General features: G+C 35.3%; 1 protein-coding gene across 9 annotated transcripts in view; it reads right to left on the reverse strand.

The window, feature by feature from the left end:
• Positions 1–359: 359 nt before the first annotated feature.
• ADAM32 (ADAM metallopeptidase domain 32) overlaps positions 360–18,117 on the reverse strand; it is a 170,946-nt gene continuing 153,188 nt past the window's right edge. For 2 of the 9 annotated variants that reach the window (XM_042934787.1, XM_042934792.1), the window contains 5 exons: positions 16,125–16,157; positions 8,155–8,193; positions 3,701–3,739; positions 1,348–1,386; positions 360–478 (listed from right to left, as the gene is read on the reverse strand). In XM_042934787.1, the coding sequence (XP_042790721.1) occupies positions 472–478; positions 1,348–1,386; positions 3,701–3,739; positions 8,155–8,193; positions 16,125–16,157 (157 nt within the window). In that variant the 3' untranslated portion in view covers positions 360–471. Of the gene's footprint in view, positions 479–1,347; positions 1,387–3,700; positions 3,740–8,154; positions 8,194–16,124; positions 16,158–18,117 lie in introns of those variants that run through there. The other 7 variants (XR_006201592.1, XM_042934788.1, XM_042934793.1 and 4 more) reach the window with 5 other exon arrangements.

Consider the following 18,117-nt stretch of genomic DNA (forward strand, 5'->3'; position numbering starts at 1 on the left):
ACAGCTTCCCTCAGAAGCCATGGATTCGGGTTTTGGGGAAGGTGAGGTGGGAAAATATCAGGATTAACTGAGATCTGTATACAGCCAGCCAAGTCCAGCGAGAAGGACTAGGAGGAAGAACATGGACTACCACCCAGAGCTCTTCCTGAGTAAAAGCAGTTGATGCAGATTGCCAGCATCTGAGGCTCCAAGCAAGTAAGCAGGAGTGGGTGGTAGGAGAACTGGGAAAAAGAGCTCAGGGAGCCTGGTTGGGATGGAGATGCCTGAGTAGAGATGAGTATCTTCAGTTAAGGGCCCTGAAATGACAGAACTGCAGCCTCAGGGGTGGAAGCAGAAAGAAAAACAGATGCACATGCAAATAGTTCCACACTCAGTTTATTGTTTCCTTCAACTGTGACCAAGGGAGCAAAGGTGAAATTTTCATTTCTCAGTGAGATACTCTCTGATATCCATTGTCTTCTGAAGGAATTATTAGTTACTGTGGAAGAGAAAAAAGACACACAGGCTTAAGGTATTGAGAGCAATAAATTCCCTTCCACCGCAGAATATACAAACTGGGGGTACTGCCAAGCAAAAAAATTCACATGTCAAAAAAAAGGATTCTAGGGTCTCCTGGGTGGCTCAGCCGGGTAAGCATCAGACTCTTGGTGTCAGCTCAAGTCTTGATCTCAGGGTCATGAGTTCAAGTTCCACATTGCGCTCCACGTTGGGAATGGAACCTACTTAAAAAAAATTCTAGACAAAATTTTTGTTAATTTTGCTTGTGAAATTATTTGGCCATGAGTAACATTTACGCTACAATTTTATGAGATTTCTGGAGAAGCATCATTTTTAATCAGAAGTATTTGCAAATGAGAAAATCTTACATTTTTCTACATACAATAAAATGTTCCTGAATATGAATCAAACTGCATTATTTTTTAGAAATTGAAATATATATTAATTGTACCTTTTCCATATCTTGGGGCCAATCTGTTTGGTTTTTCATGTTGTAAATAGTTTTGTTTTTGGCAGTTGGAAACTCATAGGACTTAAATATTGTGCCTTCAATGCCTAACGGATAAGGTGGCCCTGATTATAAATTTACTTTATAGACTAATTTACATAACAGATATCTTACTGGATTCAACCCTTTAATTCCATTCTACCCACAAGAGATAGTTCCCAACAGACTTAAGAGAACAATATTGAATGAAGAAAAAAGACCAATAATAAGATTAGTAAAGATTAATACATTGTTTCTGATTTAGTACTTTATTAATTAAACTACCCAATAAATACTATAGATTATGAATTTCATTTTAATTTCAAACATTTATTTTAAGAGACAGCTTCTAATATACTTACCTACTGTTATGTGTTTGGATGCTTTCCTGTGATTTGGATCTAAATAAACAATGAAATAATACTTTTAGTTTGATACAATACAATACAATAAAGTTATTTTATATTTTTAATGGAAGTTTCTTCCTCTTTGCCTGCAAAAGAACGGTAAAAAAGAAATATCTCCCAAATGTCTACATTTATACTACTTATTACCAAAAGTCAAAATCAAATTTTTGGATCCATAGATTTTTTTCTGATCCTCTAACCAACAGAATTAGAGAAAAAAATAATAAATTGAAGACAAATTAAATGAGGTTTATTGACAGAGAAAATAATATAGATGATAAGATTAGGGAGATAATTCAGTGATAAGTGATATAATTTTACCCTTCTCATCCTTTCCCTACCTCTGTTATTTTATATCTTCAGACCTTAAAGAAGATGTTTCCAACTATTCTCACTATGAAACACCCCTTTTTAATATACAGTTGACCCTTGAACAACAAAGGGGTTAAGGGTGTCAACCCCCACAGAGTTGATTACCACACATAACACTTTTGACTCCTCTAAAATTTAATTACTTAATAATCTACTGTTGACTGGAAGCCTTTCTGATAACATAAAGGGTTGATTAACACATTTTATACTTCATATATATATATACATATACATATATATATATATGTATATGTACATATATATAAAATAAACTGTATCTTACAATAAAGTAAGCTGGGGAAAAGAAAGGCTATTAAGAAAATCATAAAGAAGATACATTTATGGTACTATATTTATATATTTATCAAAAAGCCCATGTGTAAGTGGATCTGCACGGTTCAAATCCATGTTGTTCGAAGGTTAACTGTAGTTAGTTCTCCCCCAAACCAATAAAGGGATCTAGACTTGTGTCTACTGACATGCACAACCCATTAGATTTCCAGCATTTAAAAAAATTCTTGTTTTGGTAGTGTTAACCATGCCTTTGACTATCCCTCAGTCCAGTTGAATACCACTTCTAGAAGAAGATGATTATGTGAATCCCATATTCTATAATGGGAGAGGGGACAAATGGAGTAGTAATAATATTAACTATGTGTGTATGTGAAGTTCAAGAGTAATCACTCATTCATTAACAACTTATTCTTTAAGCATGTACTCTGCTAGGTGTACAGAGCATTACCCTCAAGTGATTTCAGAGTATATATAGGGAAAGTGATGCTTCTAGGTAAGCAAAAGTTTGGAAGAATTGTGTTGAGCATTCTCTTGACAGAAAATGGAGACAATAAAGAAAATTAACTCTTTTTTCATACCTAGTTGGGAGAATGTAACTAACATCTATAAAAGAGTAATTATGTTAGGAGATATCCAAAAATAACAGAGAGAATAAAGGATGTAGAAATTCCATAACCTTCCCTAATGGAGGAAGTGACTTCATCAGAAAGGATAGAAACTATAAATGTTGTGGTGCAGCCTGAAATTTTAACCTGTGGCTATAAAGGGATATTCTGGAATACTAGTAGATTGAAAGTAACTAAAAGACACTTTAAGGAAAAATGTCAGACAGTACAAGAAAACTAAAATTCTAATAAGGGAGAAAGAAATATGAGAAGACCAATAAATATTTGATGACTTTAGAAGGATCACAAGGCCACAACTGTGGAGCATGGGAAACTAAAAATTTAAGAAGAATTCAGAGAACCTTTGTTAACACAATTGTGGGCTGTTGCGGGGCTGTGAGAAGCAAAGAATTTTAGTGTGTTTATGATACCATCTCTGTGATAAACCCCTCCTAAGTGGAGTTTACCCCATTGTTTATATTGAGTTTGTGGATATAAATGTAATCTGAACAAAATAGTATTTTCCTTTGTGTACCTCATCATAAAGAATGTAAAAAATGCTCTGCTTATGAGTTACTTCCACATAATAATTATAGATATCTTGTCTCATTAGATTTAACTAGTTTTTTTCCTGTGTATCAAAAGAGTAGGGAATCAATAAAAATTTAGTCAACTGAGAAAAAAGACTGAGTTAATAAATATTTATTCCTAGAACGAAAAATACCGATAAATTGTTTTTTAGGACAGTACTTTATCATCTGTGGCTGCTAAAAAATAGTAAGCAATTATTTGTTCACTATTTTCTTTTTTAAAAGTTATTTATTTACTTTGAAAGAGAGAAAGAGAAAGAGGGAGCAGGGGGAGGGGTTCAGAGAGAGGAGAGAGAGAATCCCAAGCACGCCCTGCACGGGTTCAATCACATGATTTGAGCCGAAATCAAAAGTGGATGCCTAACCAACTGAGTCACCCAGGTGCCCCTGTTCATTCTTATTTTCAAGATACACTTATTTATGAGAAAAACTTTCTAAGTTACTTACCTGCTGGTATATGTTTGAGCACTACTTTCTGAACTGGATCTAAATAAAAATAAAAAATAAAAATAATGTCTAGCAGTTAAGAAACTTGCCTAAATTGAGAATGATGATCAAGCCATTTTATACCAAAACTAACTCTCTTAACACTTGGTACATGCAAATAAGTAATATTCTTATTTACACAACACCAAGTACAACATATAATGCAAAATATAAAACTTCCAGTGGGGAAAAGTATCAAGATGGTAGAGATGCATTTTTTTTTTCTTCACCACTTCTAAGCACAATACATAAGTTTGACTATGAAGGCCTAAATTTGGCTTTCAGGCTTCAAGTTAGTTTTTTTATTCATTGATATGTAAATTTCCACATTTTGCAAATGAAAACTCACATTTATTTACTTCTGGGCAATTTAGCAGAATGAAATGACAGGAAAGAGCTCCCCTTTCTATTCCACAAGAAAAGTTTTCCCTTTCTATTCCACAGAAAAGCTGAAGAAGATGGCACAAAAATTTAATATCCAATGGAGATTGACAGCCAAAAAGGCTTTTCCTTCTGTCAGTAAAAAATGAAGAAACTAAGAGTTCAGAAGGAAAACAGGAGCAAAAGCTGAATGACTATAAGGGAATATGAATGATTTACATCCTAAGAGACATAGTTTTACTAACCGTAGCTTGGAAGGAGTAGAAGACACTGTTTCTAACAGATGTTAGAAAGATAGAACAAACCCTGAGACTAGTAGTCCTAAATAGAGCAAATAAAAATTATGGCCATTGGGAATGCAACAAGTAAGCTGGCTTATCCATGTAGATGGAAAAGGGCCACATAGAGAAGTAAAACTTCAGGCCTGTACTATGTAGAGGGGCAGGATCTCAATTCCTTAATCCTACTACCTACAAATTTGAGCCAGGAAATATAGAAAATATTGAAACATTCATGCTCCAGGACAGGCAAATCTGAAACATTCCCCTCTTCCTAATGTATGCGTAAACTCAGCATGCAGAATTCCCATGAGACCAATCATGGCTCCTAAGGATGACATCATTTACAAGTCTAAATTACAAACTACTGCTGTGTGTTAAATGGCCACAGCCATAGCACAGCAGAACAAAAAATTCACACATTAAGATCAATGGACAATATAAAAAACTTAAATAGAAATATTTAAGATCTCCACAGAGAGTAAGATGGGAATAAGTCATGAAAAAGATAACCATTAGGAGAATGAGTGATCTGGAAGCTCATATGAAGGGATCAATGCCAGATAGAGAGGTGAAAAAGTACGGTACATGAACAGTCCAGTTAAGAAACATGGACGCTAAAATGAGAAGACTCTCCCCAATATAATCATTTTAGATATTAGTCATTTTAAAGAAAAGAAAAAGAATGGGGAAGGTTCAATAATTGAAGAAATAATAACTGAATTTTTTTATAGAATTAATGACCTGAGTATTGATATCTAAAGACTATATTGAATCCAGATCAGTATCAATAAGAACAAATTATATCAGAACATATCATAATAAAATAACAAAACTGAGGACAAATAAGAAACCTTAGAAGCCATTTAGAGCAAACACACATTAATTGGAAAGGAATAAAGAAATTAATTACACTAACAACGGAGGTCTCATCAATGACAGTAAATGTCACATTACAACAGAATGCTTTAAAAGAGTTGTGTAAAGTGACTCTCAACTATAAGTCTATAATCATCCAGGTTCTCTTTCAAAGCTGGGTGTGGAAAAAAATATATGTTCAGGCATTTAACACAAAATGCTTATAACCATAGACACTAATTGAAACTAAAAGGGTTGTACTTCAGGAAAAGGGAAATTGAAATCAACATGAGAAAATGGGTTCAAGAATGAATAGCGAACAAAGTAATTAGTAAATATGTTGTTAGATCCTAGTAAATATAATCACAACAACAATAATGACTAATGGAAGGGAAGTCATGTAGGTAAAGAACCTAGAAGTTAAAACTCAAATGACAATATATGAAAGATTCATAATGTAGTTTGCTATTAAATGATCTAAGATCCTTCTACTGTTTAGGAAAAGACTGGAAATATTAATTTAATTCAGATATTTAAAAATTAATGATGCTTAAAGTGGCATTAATATAATGATACTGGGATTCACGCCTCTCTGTATTCCTTGACTTCAACAGCCTTTCCCACTAACTTTCCACCAGATAAGGATTATTCCAAAAATAAATGACCTGAAAATTATAGTGTAGATTTTATGTTAGTAAAGCAAAGCAATAGTATCAAGTGACATTATTAAAACTTACATGAATAATTATCCCAAAAATGTTTCCCTAGTACACACCAAGCCAGAAGGTTAGTGTAGTGGATTAACATCCTAAATTATACTACTCCAACTGAAATGTAAATTTTCCTATAATTAATGTTATCATCCCTCACCCAATGTAGGTGAATCATGACCCTAGAAGAGATGAATTATATCAACAAGTTTTAGGATGAGAGATAATATGAGAGAAGAAATAAGAACAGTTATAACATCACAGCAGTTGTAACATCCATAGATATATGGATGTGTATATGTGTGTGTACGTATCTATGTACTTTTGTATTTGTAAGGTTTTTTGTTGAGCTGCCCATGTGGGGAGGGGCAGGGGGAGATTAAAAGTAATCATTTATTCATTCATTCAACAAATATTTATTGAGCACTTAGCATTAACCAAGAATTCTAAGACAGGCTGGCTATACAATGCTGAGAAAGATAATCATGGCTTTTATTTTCTGAGATAACAGTATAATAAGACATATGTCCAAGTTGAGGAAAAGTACCTGAGACTTGCTGTGTTTGAGTACCATATGAAAACTCCCTGACACAGAGAGGACATATTACTATTATCATTATTAAATGAAAATCAATTTTTTTTTTAGTTTGGTGATGGTAAATCATGATTTCAAAGTGTCACTGTAAAGAGATTGTCATAATAAAAGAGAAATAAAGAAAGGCAGGCATTCTTATTGAAGAGGAAGCTCTCATCTGGAATAAGACAAATTATATAACCATGTTGTACAGCCTACAAGGTTTACTCTATAGATCTGGAAGTGTTTTTGGAATAGCAGTGGACTTTGGAAGAACACATAAGGAATAACACCAACACTTCCTCACAAGTAAATAAAGACTGTAAGTCAGGGAGAGGGGTGTGAAAACTCCTAAACATTTTATATCTGCAGAAAGACCCCAAACCCAAAAATGACAGATGTGGGAAACTAGACTTACTGCTTTATTATACAGAAATATCCACCCTTCAGGAAATGGATGGAAATCTAATTAAAACTCTTTTGTGATACTGAAAGGCTATGGAAGATGTAGAATTACTGTGTTTTTTTTTTCTAATGTTTATTTATTTTGAGAGAGAAAAAGATAGACTACAAACAGGGGAGGGTCAGAGAGAAAGAGGGAGAGAGAGAATCCCAAGCAGTCTCTGAACTGTTCGTGTAGAGCCCGATGTGGGGATAGATCCCACAAACCGTGGGATCATGACCTGAGTCGATATCAACAGTCAGACACCTAACTGACTGAGCCACCCAGACACCCCCATAGAATTATTGTTTCTTGGGTCACCTGGGTGACTCAATCAGTTAAGCCTTCAACTCTCAGTTTCGGCTCAGATCATGATCTCACAGTTTTGTGAGTTTGATCCCTACCATTAGGCTCTGTGCTGTTGGTAGGGAGTCTGCTTGGGATTCTCTCTCTCCCCCTCTATCTCTGCTCCTCCCATTCTCATGCTGTTTCTATCTCTTTCAAAATAAGTAAATAAACTTACAAAATTTTATTATGATGTTTCTCTTCAGCAAAGTTTTCTTAAGTGACTAGGGTAAGAATTCATTCAGTTGTTCATGAGCATGCACATTTAATTTCTAGTTGTAAAAATCTATAAATACAGAGGTAAACTTCCCCATTTATGAGTTAGCTCCATAAACATTTAAGCAATCATTTTTTCCTTTGTTTCCAAAAACTAAACCCCAACATACATTAACAAAATCAAAGTAAGAAGACATTGATTTTTCTAGACAAATAGTCATTAGTTATTAGATTGGCAAATACTAATAAGTTATTTTTTCGTATAGCACCTTACCAATTGTTACTGCTCAATTGATACTTAGTAATTTATTGCTGGTTATCAATTTGTTAATCTTATTTTTAACACATACTTATTTTGAATTTTTTTAAATGTTTTGTTTATTTTTAAGACAGAGAGAGACAGAGCATGAATGGGGATGGGGCAGAGAGAGAGGGAGACACAGAATCTGAAGCAGGCTCCAGGCTCCAAGCTGTCAGCACAGAGCCCGACGTGGGGCTCAAACTCACGAACCATGAGATCATGACCTGAGCCAAAGTCAAACGCTCAACTGACTGAGCCACCCAGGTGCCCCCACATACTTACTTTAAAAGACACCTCTTAATTTACTTACCTGACTGTATCTGTTTGGCTGCTGCTTTCTGATCTGGATCTAAATGAGAATGAAAATAGTGCTTTCCAAGTTAATATTAAAAAAATATGCATCCATAACAAATGAATGTCAGACTATTTTGTAACCTGCATTAACTCTTTTATATCACTAATTGCCACTAATGAATAATTTTAAGAGATTACTAAATTGAAGTATGCAATTAATATTCATATTTATACACATATCATATCCATAAAGAATATAAATATCAAATCTCCAATAGGGAAAGGAGTAAGAGAACAGATTAGTTTTCTCCTTTTTACTTGCCAGGATATGCTCAATTTTAAATGCCTGATTCTGGCCTTCAAGTTCCAATCTAATGTTTTACCCACTGATAAACAAATTATTACAGGTCATGATTTAATTTTAATTTTTTTAATTTCAATTTTTCTACCTCATTAATTCCTTTTCTCCCTTCAAAATGACAAAATGAAGGAATTCACTGGAAAAGAAAGAGCACGAAGAAACGACAGCTAGGGATTTAACCAACACAGATACAAGCAAGATGGCTGAACCAGAATTTAGAATCACAATAATAAGAATACTAGCTGGAGTCAAAAATAGATTAGAATCCCTTTCTGCAGAGATAAAAGAAGTAAAAAATAACCAAAATGAAATTAAAAATGCTGTAACTGAGCTGCAATCACGGATGGCTGCAGCAGCGGCAAGGATGGACAAGGCAGAACAGAGAATCAGCAATATAGAAGACAAACTTATAAAGAATAATGAAGCAGAAAAAAAGAGGGAGATTAAGGGAAAAGAGCACAATTTAAGAATTAGAGAAATCGGGGCACCTGGGTGGCTCAGCCGGTTAAGCGGCCGAATTAGGCTCAGGTCATGATCTCACGGTCCATGAGTCCGAGCCCCACATCAGGCTCTGTGCTGACAGCTCAGAACCTGGAGCCTGTTTCAGATTCTGTGTCTCCCTCTCTCTGACCCTCCCCCGTTCATGCTCTGTCTCTCTCTGTCCCAAAAATAAATAAACGTTAAAAAAAAATAAAAAAAAAAGAATTAGAGAAATCAAGGACTCATTAAAAAGGAACAACATCAGAATCATAGGGGTCCCAGAAGAAGAAGAGAGAGAAAGGGTTATGTGAGCAAATCATAGTGGAAAACTTTCCTAACATGGGGAAAGACAGATATCAAAATCCAGGAAGCAAAGAGAACCCCCCATTACATTCAACAAAAACCGACCATCAACAAGGCATATCATAGTCAAATTCACAAAATACTCAGACAAGGAGAGAATCATGAAAGCAGCAAGGGAAAAAAAGTCCCTAACCTACAAGGGAAGACATATGAGGTTTGCAGCAGACCTATCCACAGAAACTTGGCAGGCCAGAAAGGAGTGGCAGGATATATTCAACGTGCTGAATCAGAAAAACATGCAGCCAAGAATTCTTTATCCAGCAAGGCTGTCATTCAAAACAGAAAGAGAGATAAAAAAGTTTCCCACACAAACAAAACTTAAAGGAGTTTGTGACCACTAAACCAGCCCTGCAAGAAATTTTAATGGGGACTCTCTGAAGGGAGAAAAGATGGGGGAAAAACAAATAAATAAAGACCAAAAGCAACAAAGACTAGAAAGGACCAGAGAATGCCACCAGAAACTCTACAAGCAACATAATGGCAATAAATTCATATCTTTCATACTCACTTTAAACGTCAATGGACTCAATGCTCCAATCAAAAGACACAGGGTAACAGAATGGGTAAGAAAACAAGATCCATCTATATGCTGTTTACAAGAGACCCACTTTAGACCTAAAGACACTTTCAGATTGAAAATAAGGGGATGGAGAACCATCTATCATGCTAATGGTCAACAAAAGAAAGCCGGAGTAGCCATACTTATATCAGACAATCTAGACTTTAAAATAAAGACTGTATCAAGACATGAAGAAGGGCATTATATCATAATCAAGGGGTCTATCCACCAAGAAGACCTAACAATTGTAAACATTTATGCACCTAATGTGAAAGCACCCAAATATATAAATCAGTTAATCACAAACTCATCGATAGTAATACCATAATAGTAGGAGACTTCAACACCCCACTCACAGGAATAGACAGATCATCTAATCAAAAACTCAACAAGGAAACAGTGGCTTTGAATGACACATTGGACCAGATGGACTTAACAGATATATTCAGAACATTTTATCCTAAAGCAGCAGAATATACATTCTTCTCCAGTGCATATGGAATGTTCTCCAGAATAGACCATATACTGGGACACAAATCAGCCCTAAGTAAGTACAAAAAGATCATACTGTGCATATTTTCAGACCACAACGCTATGAAACTCGAAATCAACCACAAAAAATTTGGGAAAGGTAACAAATATTTGGAGACTGAAGAACATCTTACTAAAGAATGAATGGGCTAACCAAGCAGTCAAAGAGGAAATTAAAAAGTATATTCCTAAACACCACAACCCAAAACCTCTGGGATGCAGCAAAGGCGGTTATAAGAGGACAGTATATAGCAATCCAGGCCTTCCTAAAGAAGGAAGAAAGGTCTCAGATACACAACCTAACCTTACACCTCAAAGAGCTGGGAAAAGAGCAACAAACGAAATCCAAAACCAGCAGAACACAGGAAATAATAAAGATAAGAGCAGAAATTAATGCTATCGAAACCAAAAAAAGCAGAACAGATCAATGACACCAGAAGCTGGTTCTTTGAAAGAATTAACAAAATTGATAAACACCTAGCCAGTTTGATCAAAAAGAAAAAGGAAAGGACCCAAATAAATAAAATCAAGAATGAAAGAGGAGAGATCACAACCAACACAGCAGAAATAAAAACAATAATAAGACAATATTATGAGCAATATATGCCAATAAAATCAGTAATCTGGAAGGAAAGGACAAATTTCTAGAAACATATACACTACCAAAACTGAAACAGGAAGAAATAGAAAATTTGAACAGACCCATAACCCATAAACAGACCCATAAAGTAAAGAAATCGAATTAGTAATCAAAAATCTGCCAAACAACAAGAGTCCAGGGCCAGATGGCTTTCCAGGGGAATTCTACCAAACATTTAAGGAAGAGTTAACACCTATTCTCTTGAAACTGTTCCAAAAAATAGAAATGGAAGGAAAACTTCCAAACTCTTTCTATGAAACCACCATTACCTTGATTCCAAAACCAGACAGAGACCACACTAAAAAGGAGAACTATAGACCCATTTCCCTGATGAACATGGATGCAAAAATCTTCAACAAGATATTAGCCAACCGGATCCAACAACACATTAAAAAAATTATTCACCACGACCAAGCAGGATTTATACCTGGGATGCAGGGCTGGTTCAATACCCATAAAACAATCAACGTGATTCATCACATCAATAAAAGAAAGGACAAGAACCATTTGATCCTCTCAATAGATGCAGAGAAAGCATTTGACAAAATACAGCATGTTTTCTTGATAAAAACCCTCAAGAAAGTAGGGATAGAAAGAGCATACCTCGAGATCATAAAACCCATATGTGAAGGATCCACCGCTAATATCATCCTCAATGGGGAAAAACTGACAGCTTTCCCCCTAAGGTCAGGAACAAGACAGGGATGACACCTCTCACCACTGTTATTCAACATACTATTGGAAGTCTTAGCCTCTGCAATCAGACAACACAAAGAAATAAAAGGCATCCAAATCGGCCAGGAGGAGGTCAAACTTTCACTCTTCACAGATGACATGATACTCTATATGGAAAACCCAAAAGATTTCACCAAAAAACTGCTAGAACTGATTCATGAATTCAGCAAAGTTGCAGGATATAAAGTCAATGTACAGAAATCGGTTGCATTTCTACACACCAAAAATGAAGCAACAGAAAGAGAAATCAAGGAACTGATCCATTTACAGTTGCACCAAAAATCATAAAATACCTAGGAATAAATCTGACCAAAGAGGTGAAAAATCTATACACTGAAAACTATAGAAAGCTTATGAAAGAAATTGAAGAAGACACAAAAAAATGGAAAAAGATTCCATGCTCCTGGATAGCAAGAACAAATATTGTTAAAATGTCGATACTACCCAAAGCAATCTACATATTCAATGCAATCCCTATCAAAGTAACACCAGCATTCTTTACAGAGCTAGAACAAATAATCCTAAAATTTGTATGGAACCAGAAAAGACCCCAAATAGCCAAAGCGATCTTGAAAAAGAAAACCAAAACAGGAGGCATCACAATCCCAGACTTCACACTATACTACAAAGCTGTAATCATCAAGACAGTATGGTATTGGGACAAGAACAGACACTTAGAGCAATAGAATAGAATAGAGAACCCAGAAATGGACCCACAAACGTATGGCCAACTAATCTTTGACAAAGCAGGAAAGAATATCCAATGGAATAAAGACAGTCTCTTCAGCAAGTGATGCTGGGAAAACTGGACAGTGACATGCAGAAGAATGAACCTGGACAACTTTCTTAAACCGTACACAAAAATAAACTCAAAATGGATGAAGGACCTAAATGTAAGACAGGAAGTCATCAAAATCCTCGAGGAGAAAGCAGGGAAAAACCTCTTTGATCTTGGCCGCAGCAACTTCTTACTCAACATGTCTCTCTCTGGAGGCAAGGGAAACAAAAGCAAAATTGAACTTTTGGGACCTCATCAAAATAAAAAGCTTCTGCACAGCAAAAGAAACAATCGGCAAAACTAAAAGGCAACTGACAGAATGGGAGAAGATATTGCAAATGACATATCAGATAAAGGGTTAGTATCCAAAATGTATAAAGAAGTTATCAAACTCAACATCCAAAAAACAAAGAATACAGTGAAGAAATGGGCAAAAGACATGAATAGACACTTCTCCAAAGAAGACATCCAGATGGCCAACCAGCACATGAAAAAATGCTCAACATCACTCATCATCAGGGAAATACAAATCAAAACCACAATGAGATACCACCTGATACCTGTCAGAATGGCTAACATTAACAACTCAGGTGACAACAGATGTTGGCGAGGATGCGGAGAAAGGATCTCTTTTGCATTTTTGGTGGGAATGCAAGCTGGTGCAGCCACTCTGGAAAACAGTATGGAGGTTCCTCAAAAAACTAAAAATAGAACTACCCTACAACCCAGCAATTGCACTACTAGGCATTTATCCAAGGGATAAAGGTGTACTGTTTTGAAGGGGCACATGCACCCCCATGTTTATAGCAGTGCTATCAACAATAGCCAAAGTATGGAAAGAGCCCAAATGTCCATTGATGGATGAATGGATAAAGAAGAAGTGGTATATATATACAATGGAGTATTACTCGGCAATCAAAAAGAATGAAATTTTGCCATTTGTAACTACACGGATGGAACTGGAGGGTATTAAGGTAAGTGAAATGAGTCAGTCAGAGAAAGACAAAACTCATATGACTTCACTCATATGAGGACTTTAAGAGACAAAACAGATGAACATAAGGGATGGGAAATAAAAATAATATAAAAACAGGGAGGGGGACAAAAACAGAAGAAACTCATAAATACGGAGAACAAACTGAGGGTTACCAGAGGGGTTGTGGTGGGGGGATGGGCTAAATGGGTAAGGGGCATTAAGGAATCTACCCCTGAAATCATTGTTGCACTATATGCTAACTAACTTGGATGTAAATTTTAAAATATAAAAAAGAAAATTTAAAAAAAAAGAAAAAAATCTCTACAGAATATATTATAATGAAATAACAAGTCTTGGGACAAGAAGAAAATGTAGAGGCTTTTGTTAGGCAGAATTCTAGAGGTGGCTCACTAAGTTCCCCATACCTTGGTTATTCAAATATTCTTCAAAGTACTGAAAAGATTTCCCAGCTCCAAATCCGTTGACCTTAAAAAACAAAGTTTATTTTTGGTGGGCCTGACTCAATCAGATGAGCCCTTCAAAAGTAGAGTATTCTGGGGGCACTTGGGTGGCTCAGTTGGTTAGGCATCTGACTCTTAGTTTTGGCTCAGGTCATGATCTCACAGTGTGTGGGTTCAAGCCCCACATCAGACTCTGCAGTGACAGTGCAGAGACTGCTTGGGATTCTCTCTCTTCCTCTCTCTGCCCATCCCCTGCTCTCTCTTTCTCTCTCTCTCTCAAAATAAATAAACTTAAAAAAAAAGTATTCTGCTGGTGGCAGAAAAGGAAGTAAGAGAGAGTCAAAGCCTAAGGAACAGTTCAACGCCCTTTTTCTTTGAAAATGAAGGGAGGTACATGAGAAATAATGCAGGCAGACTCTAGGAATAGGGAGGGACCCTTAGCAGACAGCAAGCAAGTAAATAGGTACCTCAAACCTACAGTTGCAAGAAATTAGATTCTGCTCACAACCTGAATGAGTTAGGAACATAGCCTGGCCTTCAGGCCTTACAGTCAGTCTTGTGAAAACCCAGCCAAATCCACCTGGATTTCTAACTTACAGAACTTTGACATAACAAATAAATATTGTCTTAAGTCACTAGGGTGTGGTAATATGTTATGCAGCAATAGAAATACAACAGATAAACTACAGATAACTCCTATTAGCCATTAAGGAATAAATGTATAAACACACTAAGAGAAGATTTATCATCATCTTCTAGCAGTAAATGCCAGACTACAATGACATATCTTCAAATAGTCAAGACAAAATAACTCTCAAATTAAAAGTTCACACTTCATAGACTCTTACTCAAGAATGAAAATAAAGATAATTTCAGGTGGGTAAGATAAATAACTTACTACACAGAGACTCACTGATGGAAATTCTAAGAGACGTACTTCACCAAAAGGGAGATTGAACATAAAAAGATGGAGTGAAATTCAAAAAAGAATAGTGAGCAAATAAAGTGGTAAACATGTAGTGAAATCCTAGTATGTTTTGACTAAATACAATAATGACAATGATGACTTGTTTGCAGGAGGTTAAAATTCAGGAGTAACTAAATATCAAATAATAATAATAAGAGTGAATAAAAGATTATAGGGTTAAATGGGCTAAGATGTTCTTAGAAAACTGTAAATGCTCATTATAGCTGAAGTTAACATTTAATATCAAAAATTAAATAATAATACAATTCAATCATTAAATAGTATCACTAAAAGAATAAAATTAGAACATGTAATGACTAAATTAATAGGAGGAAATAAAAAACAATGAAAGTACAATTGATACAATAGAGTACAAGAAAGTAGAAAAATAAAATACTGGAAAAGTATGAAATATAGAACAAAAAATAATAAAGTGGCAGAATTTAGTCTAAATACATCAGCAAACATGCAAGTATATACACATATTAAATTCAACTATTGAGAAACTCTTGAGATTATATATGTTTAAGCTCCATTGGCAGGTTGTTTTTAAGAAACCACCTTAAATAAAAGATTGAAAGCAAAAGGACTGAAAAATTGTATCATATAAATCTAACAAATAGAATGTTCACACAGCAATTATAAAACAGTGAGGGCTGAATTTATGGGTAAGAAACACTAATGGGGACAAAATACTAACAGCACAGTTAGGTCAATATAATTAGTTCTTCCCAATCCATAATTATTATAGATTTTACCTGAGCTCAGTCATGTACAATCTATGAAATGTCAGGTATCTGCTTGTTTATTTACCCAAGCAATACATGAATACAACACAAGTTGGGCTATTTCTAGGCACTATACAGTCTTTTTCTTTACTAATTATGTACATCTTATTTCTTACTAGAGTTGGCTATTTTAGTCCTTGTTTTCTCAGAGTAGGCTTCCAATAACATTTATTAAATGAATAATAGACTAATTTACTAGAAATTAAATTGCTATATATATTAGTAGCCTGGTTTTCAGTGCATTACTTTACTAATTGCAGCTGTTCAAACAGTATCTAAAAATTATGAATTATTAATTTGTTCTTAATTTACAACATATATTTTAAGACGCCTTTTAATTTACTTACCTGCTAGCATATGTGTGAGTGCTGCCTTCTAACCTGGATATTTAAAAAAATGGAAAATTGTGTCTCATGTTAGTCCTAAGAAAGTCTTGCCAACTACATGAATAAAAGTCAGACCATCTTATAAACAGTATTACCTCTCTTACAAGACTAGTTACCAATAAAGAAAATAATGTTCAAGGTCACTGAACAAAGACAGAAAAAAATAATACTCTTATTTACCCATATACCTCATCCACAAAGAGTGCAAATTTCAAATCCCACAGTGAGGAGACTATCAAATAGGCACAAATTGTTTTTTCCTTATTGCTTCTGAATACAGAATACAGATTTGACCCTGAATGCCTGATTCTGACCTTCATGCCCCAACCTTTAACTTTTATTCATTGATTTAAAAAAAAATGCTACATTTGTGAATTTAAAAAAAAAAACAACAACCACCATACTGACTTCTAGACAGTCTGGCAGAGTGAGGTGGCAGGGCAATTTCTTTCCCCTTTCCTTCCATTCCTCATAACAGAGGAACTGCTGAAAAAAATAACGCAAACATTTAACACATAACTGAGATTAACAACAAGAAAAGACTTCTCCCAGTGCTAATAAAAATGAAGAAACTGAGAGTTCAAACGGTAAACAGGAGCTAATACTCAATAATTTCAGGGGTATCTAAACCAGTAATAACACTTTTGGGGCTAGAGATTTAATAGCTCTTTCTTAGAAGGAGTTCAAGGCCTTTGCCTCATGGTGGGAAAACCATGAGTTCCTTAATTAAACCTGAGAGCCATGAAGAGCCATATCACCCATGAAACAGGAATAATAAAAATTCTGACTAGTGGCCTTTGGAATGCTGGAGGGAAATGAAGATACGAAGATGGGGAAAAATGTATCATTGAAAGAAGTAGGAATCCAAGCCTTTGAAAAGTATAATTTTAGGACCCCAGTTCACACTCCCACAAATTCTTGAACAATTACATGGCAATTATTTTAAATATTTTTGCTTGATAAAAGAAGCAAAAGTGAAACAATCCACATGTATTTTTCTTCAACACAAACATGCAGAATTCTCACAGGAAAACAAAAGACATTGAAGATCAAAGAGTCTGATTACAAACCACTGAGAGCTAATGTGAACATCCACAGCAAAACAATGAATTCACACACCAAAAAACACAAACGATTAAAAAACTTTAATGTAATAATATTCAAAATCTCCATAGAGATCTTTACAAGAATAGAATCCATAAATCCAGAACAGGACAGTGATGGCAGAAGAAATGGTAAAGTGAAATAAAAAAATCTAACACAATGTGAGGTGTTGAGACAAATACAAAAGTACGGTTACAGACTGTAAAGGCATACTTCCAATTCTGACCAAAATGTAGTTACAGACTTGATTTATCCTCCTGCCTAAAATAACTAAAAATATGGACAAAATATATGAAACCATGATTTTCAGACATTAAATATTAGGCAGCACAGGACAGTGATCTCTGATAGAGGGGAATAAAAAAGGTGAGACCTACTGATTGACCCTTCTCACTGCCTGGTGAGAGTTTTCAGCCTATAGTACATCCAGGGGGACCCAGACAAAGCCCAGAAATCTCCCTGAGTTGAGCTATTAGAATTGGGAGTCTTGGGAGGCCAAGGCAGCTAGAATTCACAGGGAAAACTCCAGAAAGGGAAAGAGCTGTACACAGAGAGCTCCTGAGATCTGTGGAAGATCCCTCTTGTGTCTTCTGCAAAGTACTGATTATTGAACACACATGAGGAAACTACCTAAGCCAGAGAAATATTATTTGAAATTGAGCAATCTTTTGTGTTCACATAGGGACAGGAAAAGCTTATGTTCCCACCACCTGAGTTTCAAACTATTATGCTATGGAGAATTGGGTAGAGTTACTCAAAAGGGTATTGCCTCAGTAATGGTGACTGTTTTGATCCCACTTAACAAAGCATTAAAAACAATGGTGTTAGACCAATTGGATATTCTTACACA

The sequence above is a fragment of the Panthera leo genome, chromosome B1, assembly GCF_018350215.1.
Source record: "Panthera leo isolate Ple1 chromosome B1, P.leo_Ple1_pat1.1, whole genome shotgun sequence".
In the NCBI taxonomy this organism is placed as follows: domain Eukaryota; kingdom Metazoa; phylum Chordata; class Mammalia; order Carnivora; family Felidae; genus Panthera; species Panthera leo.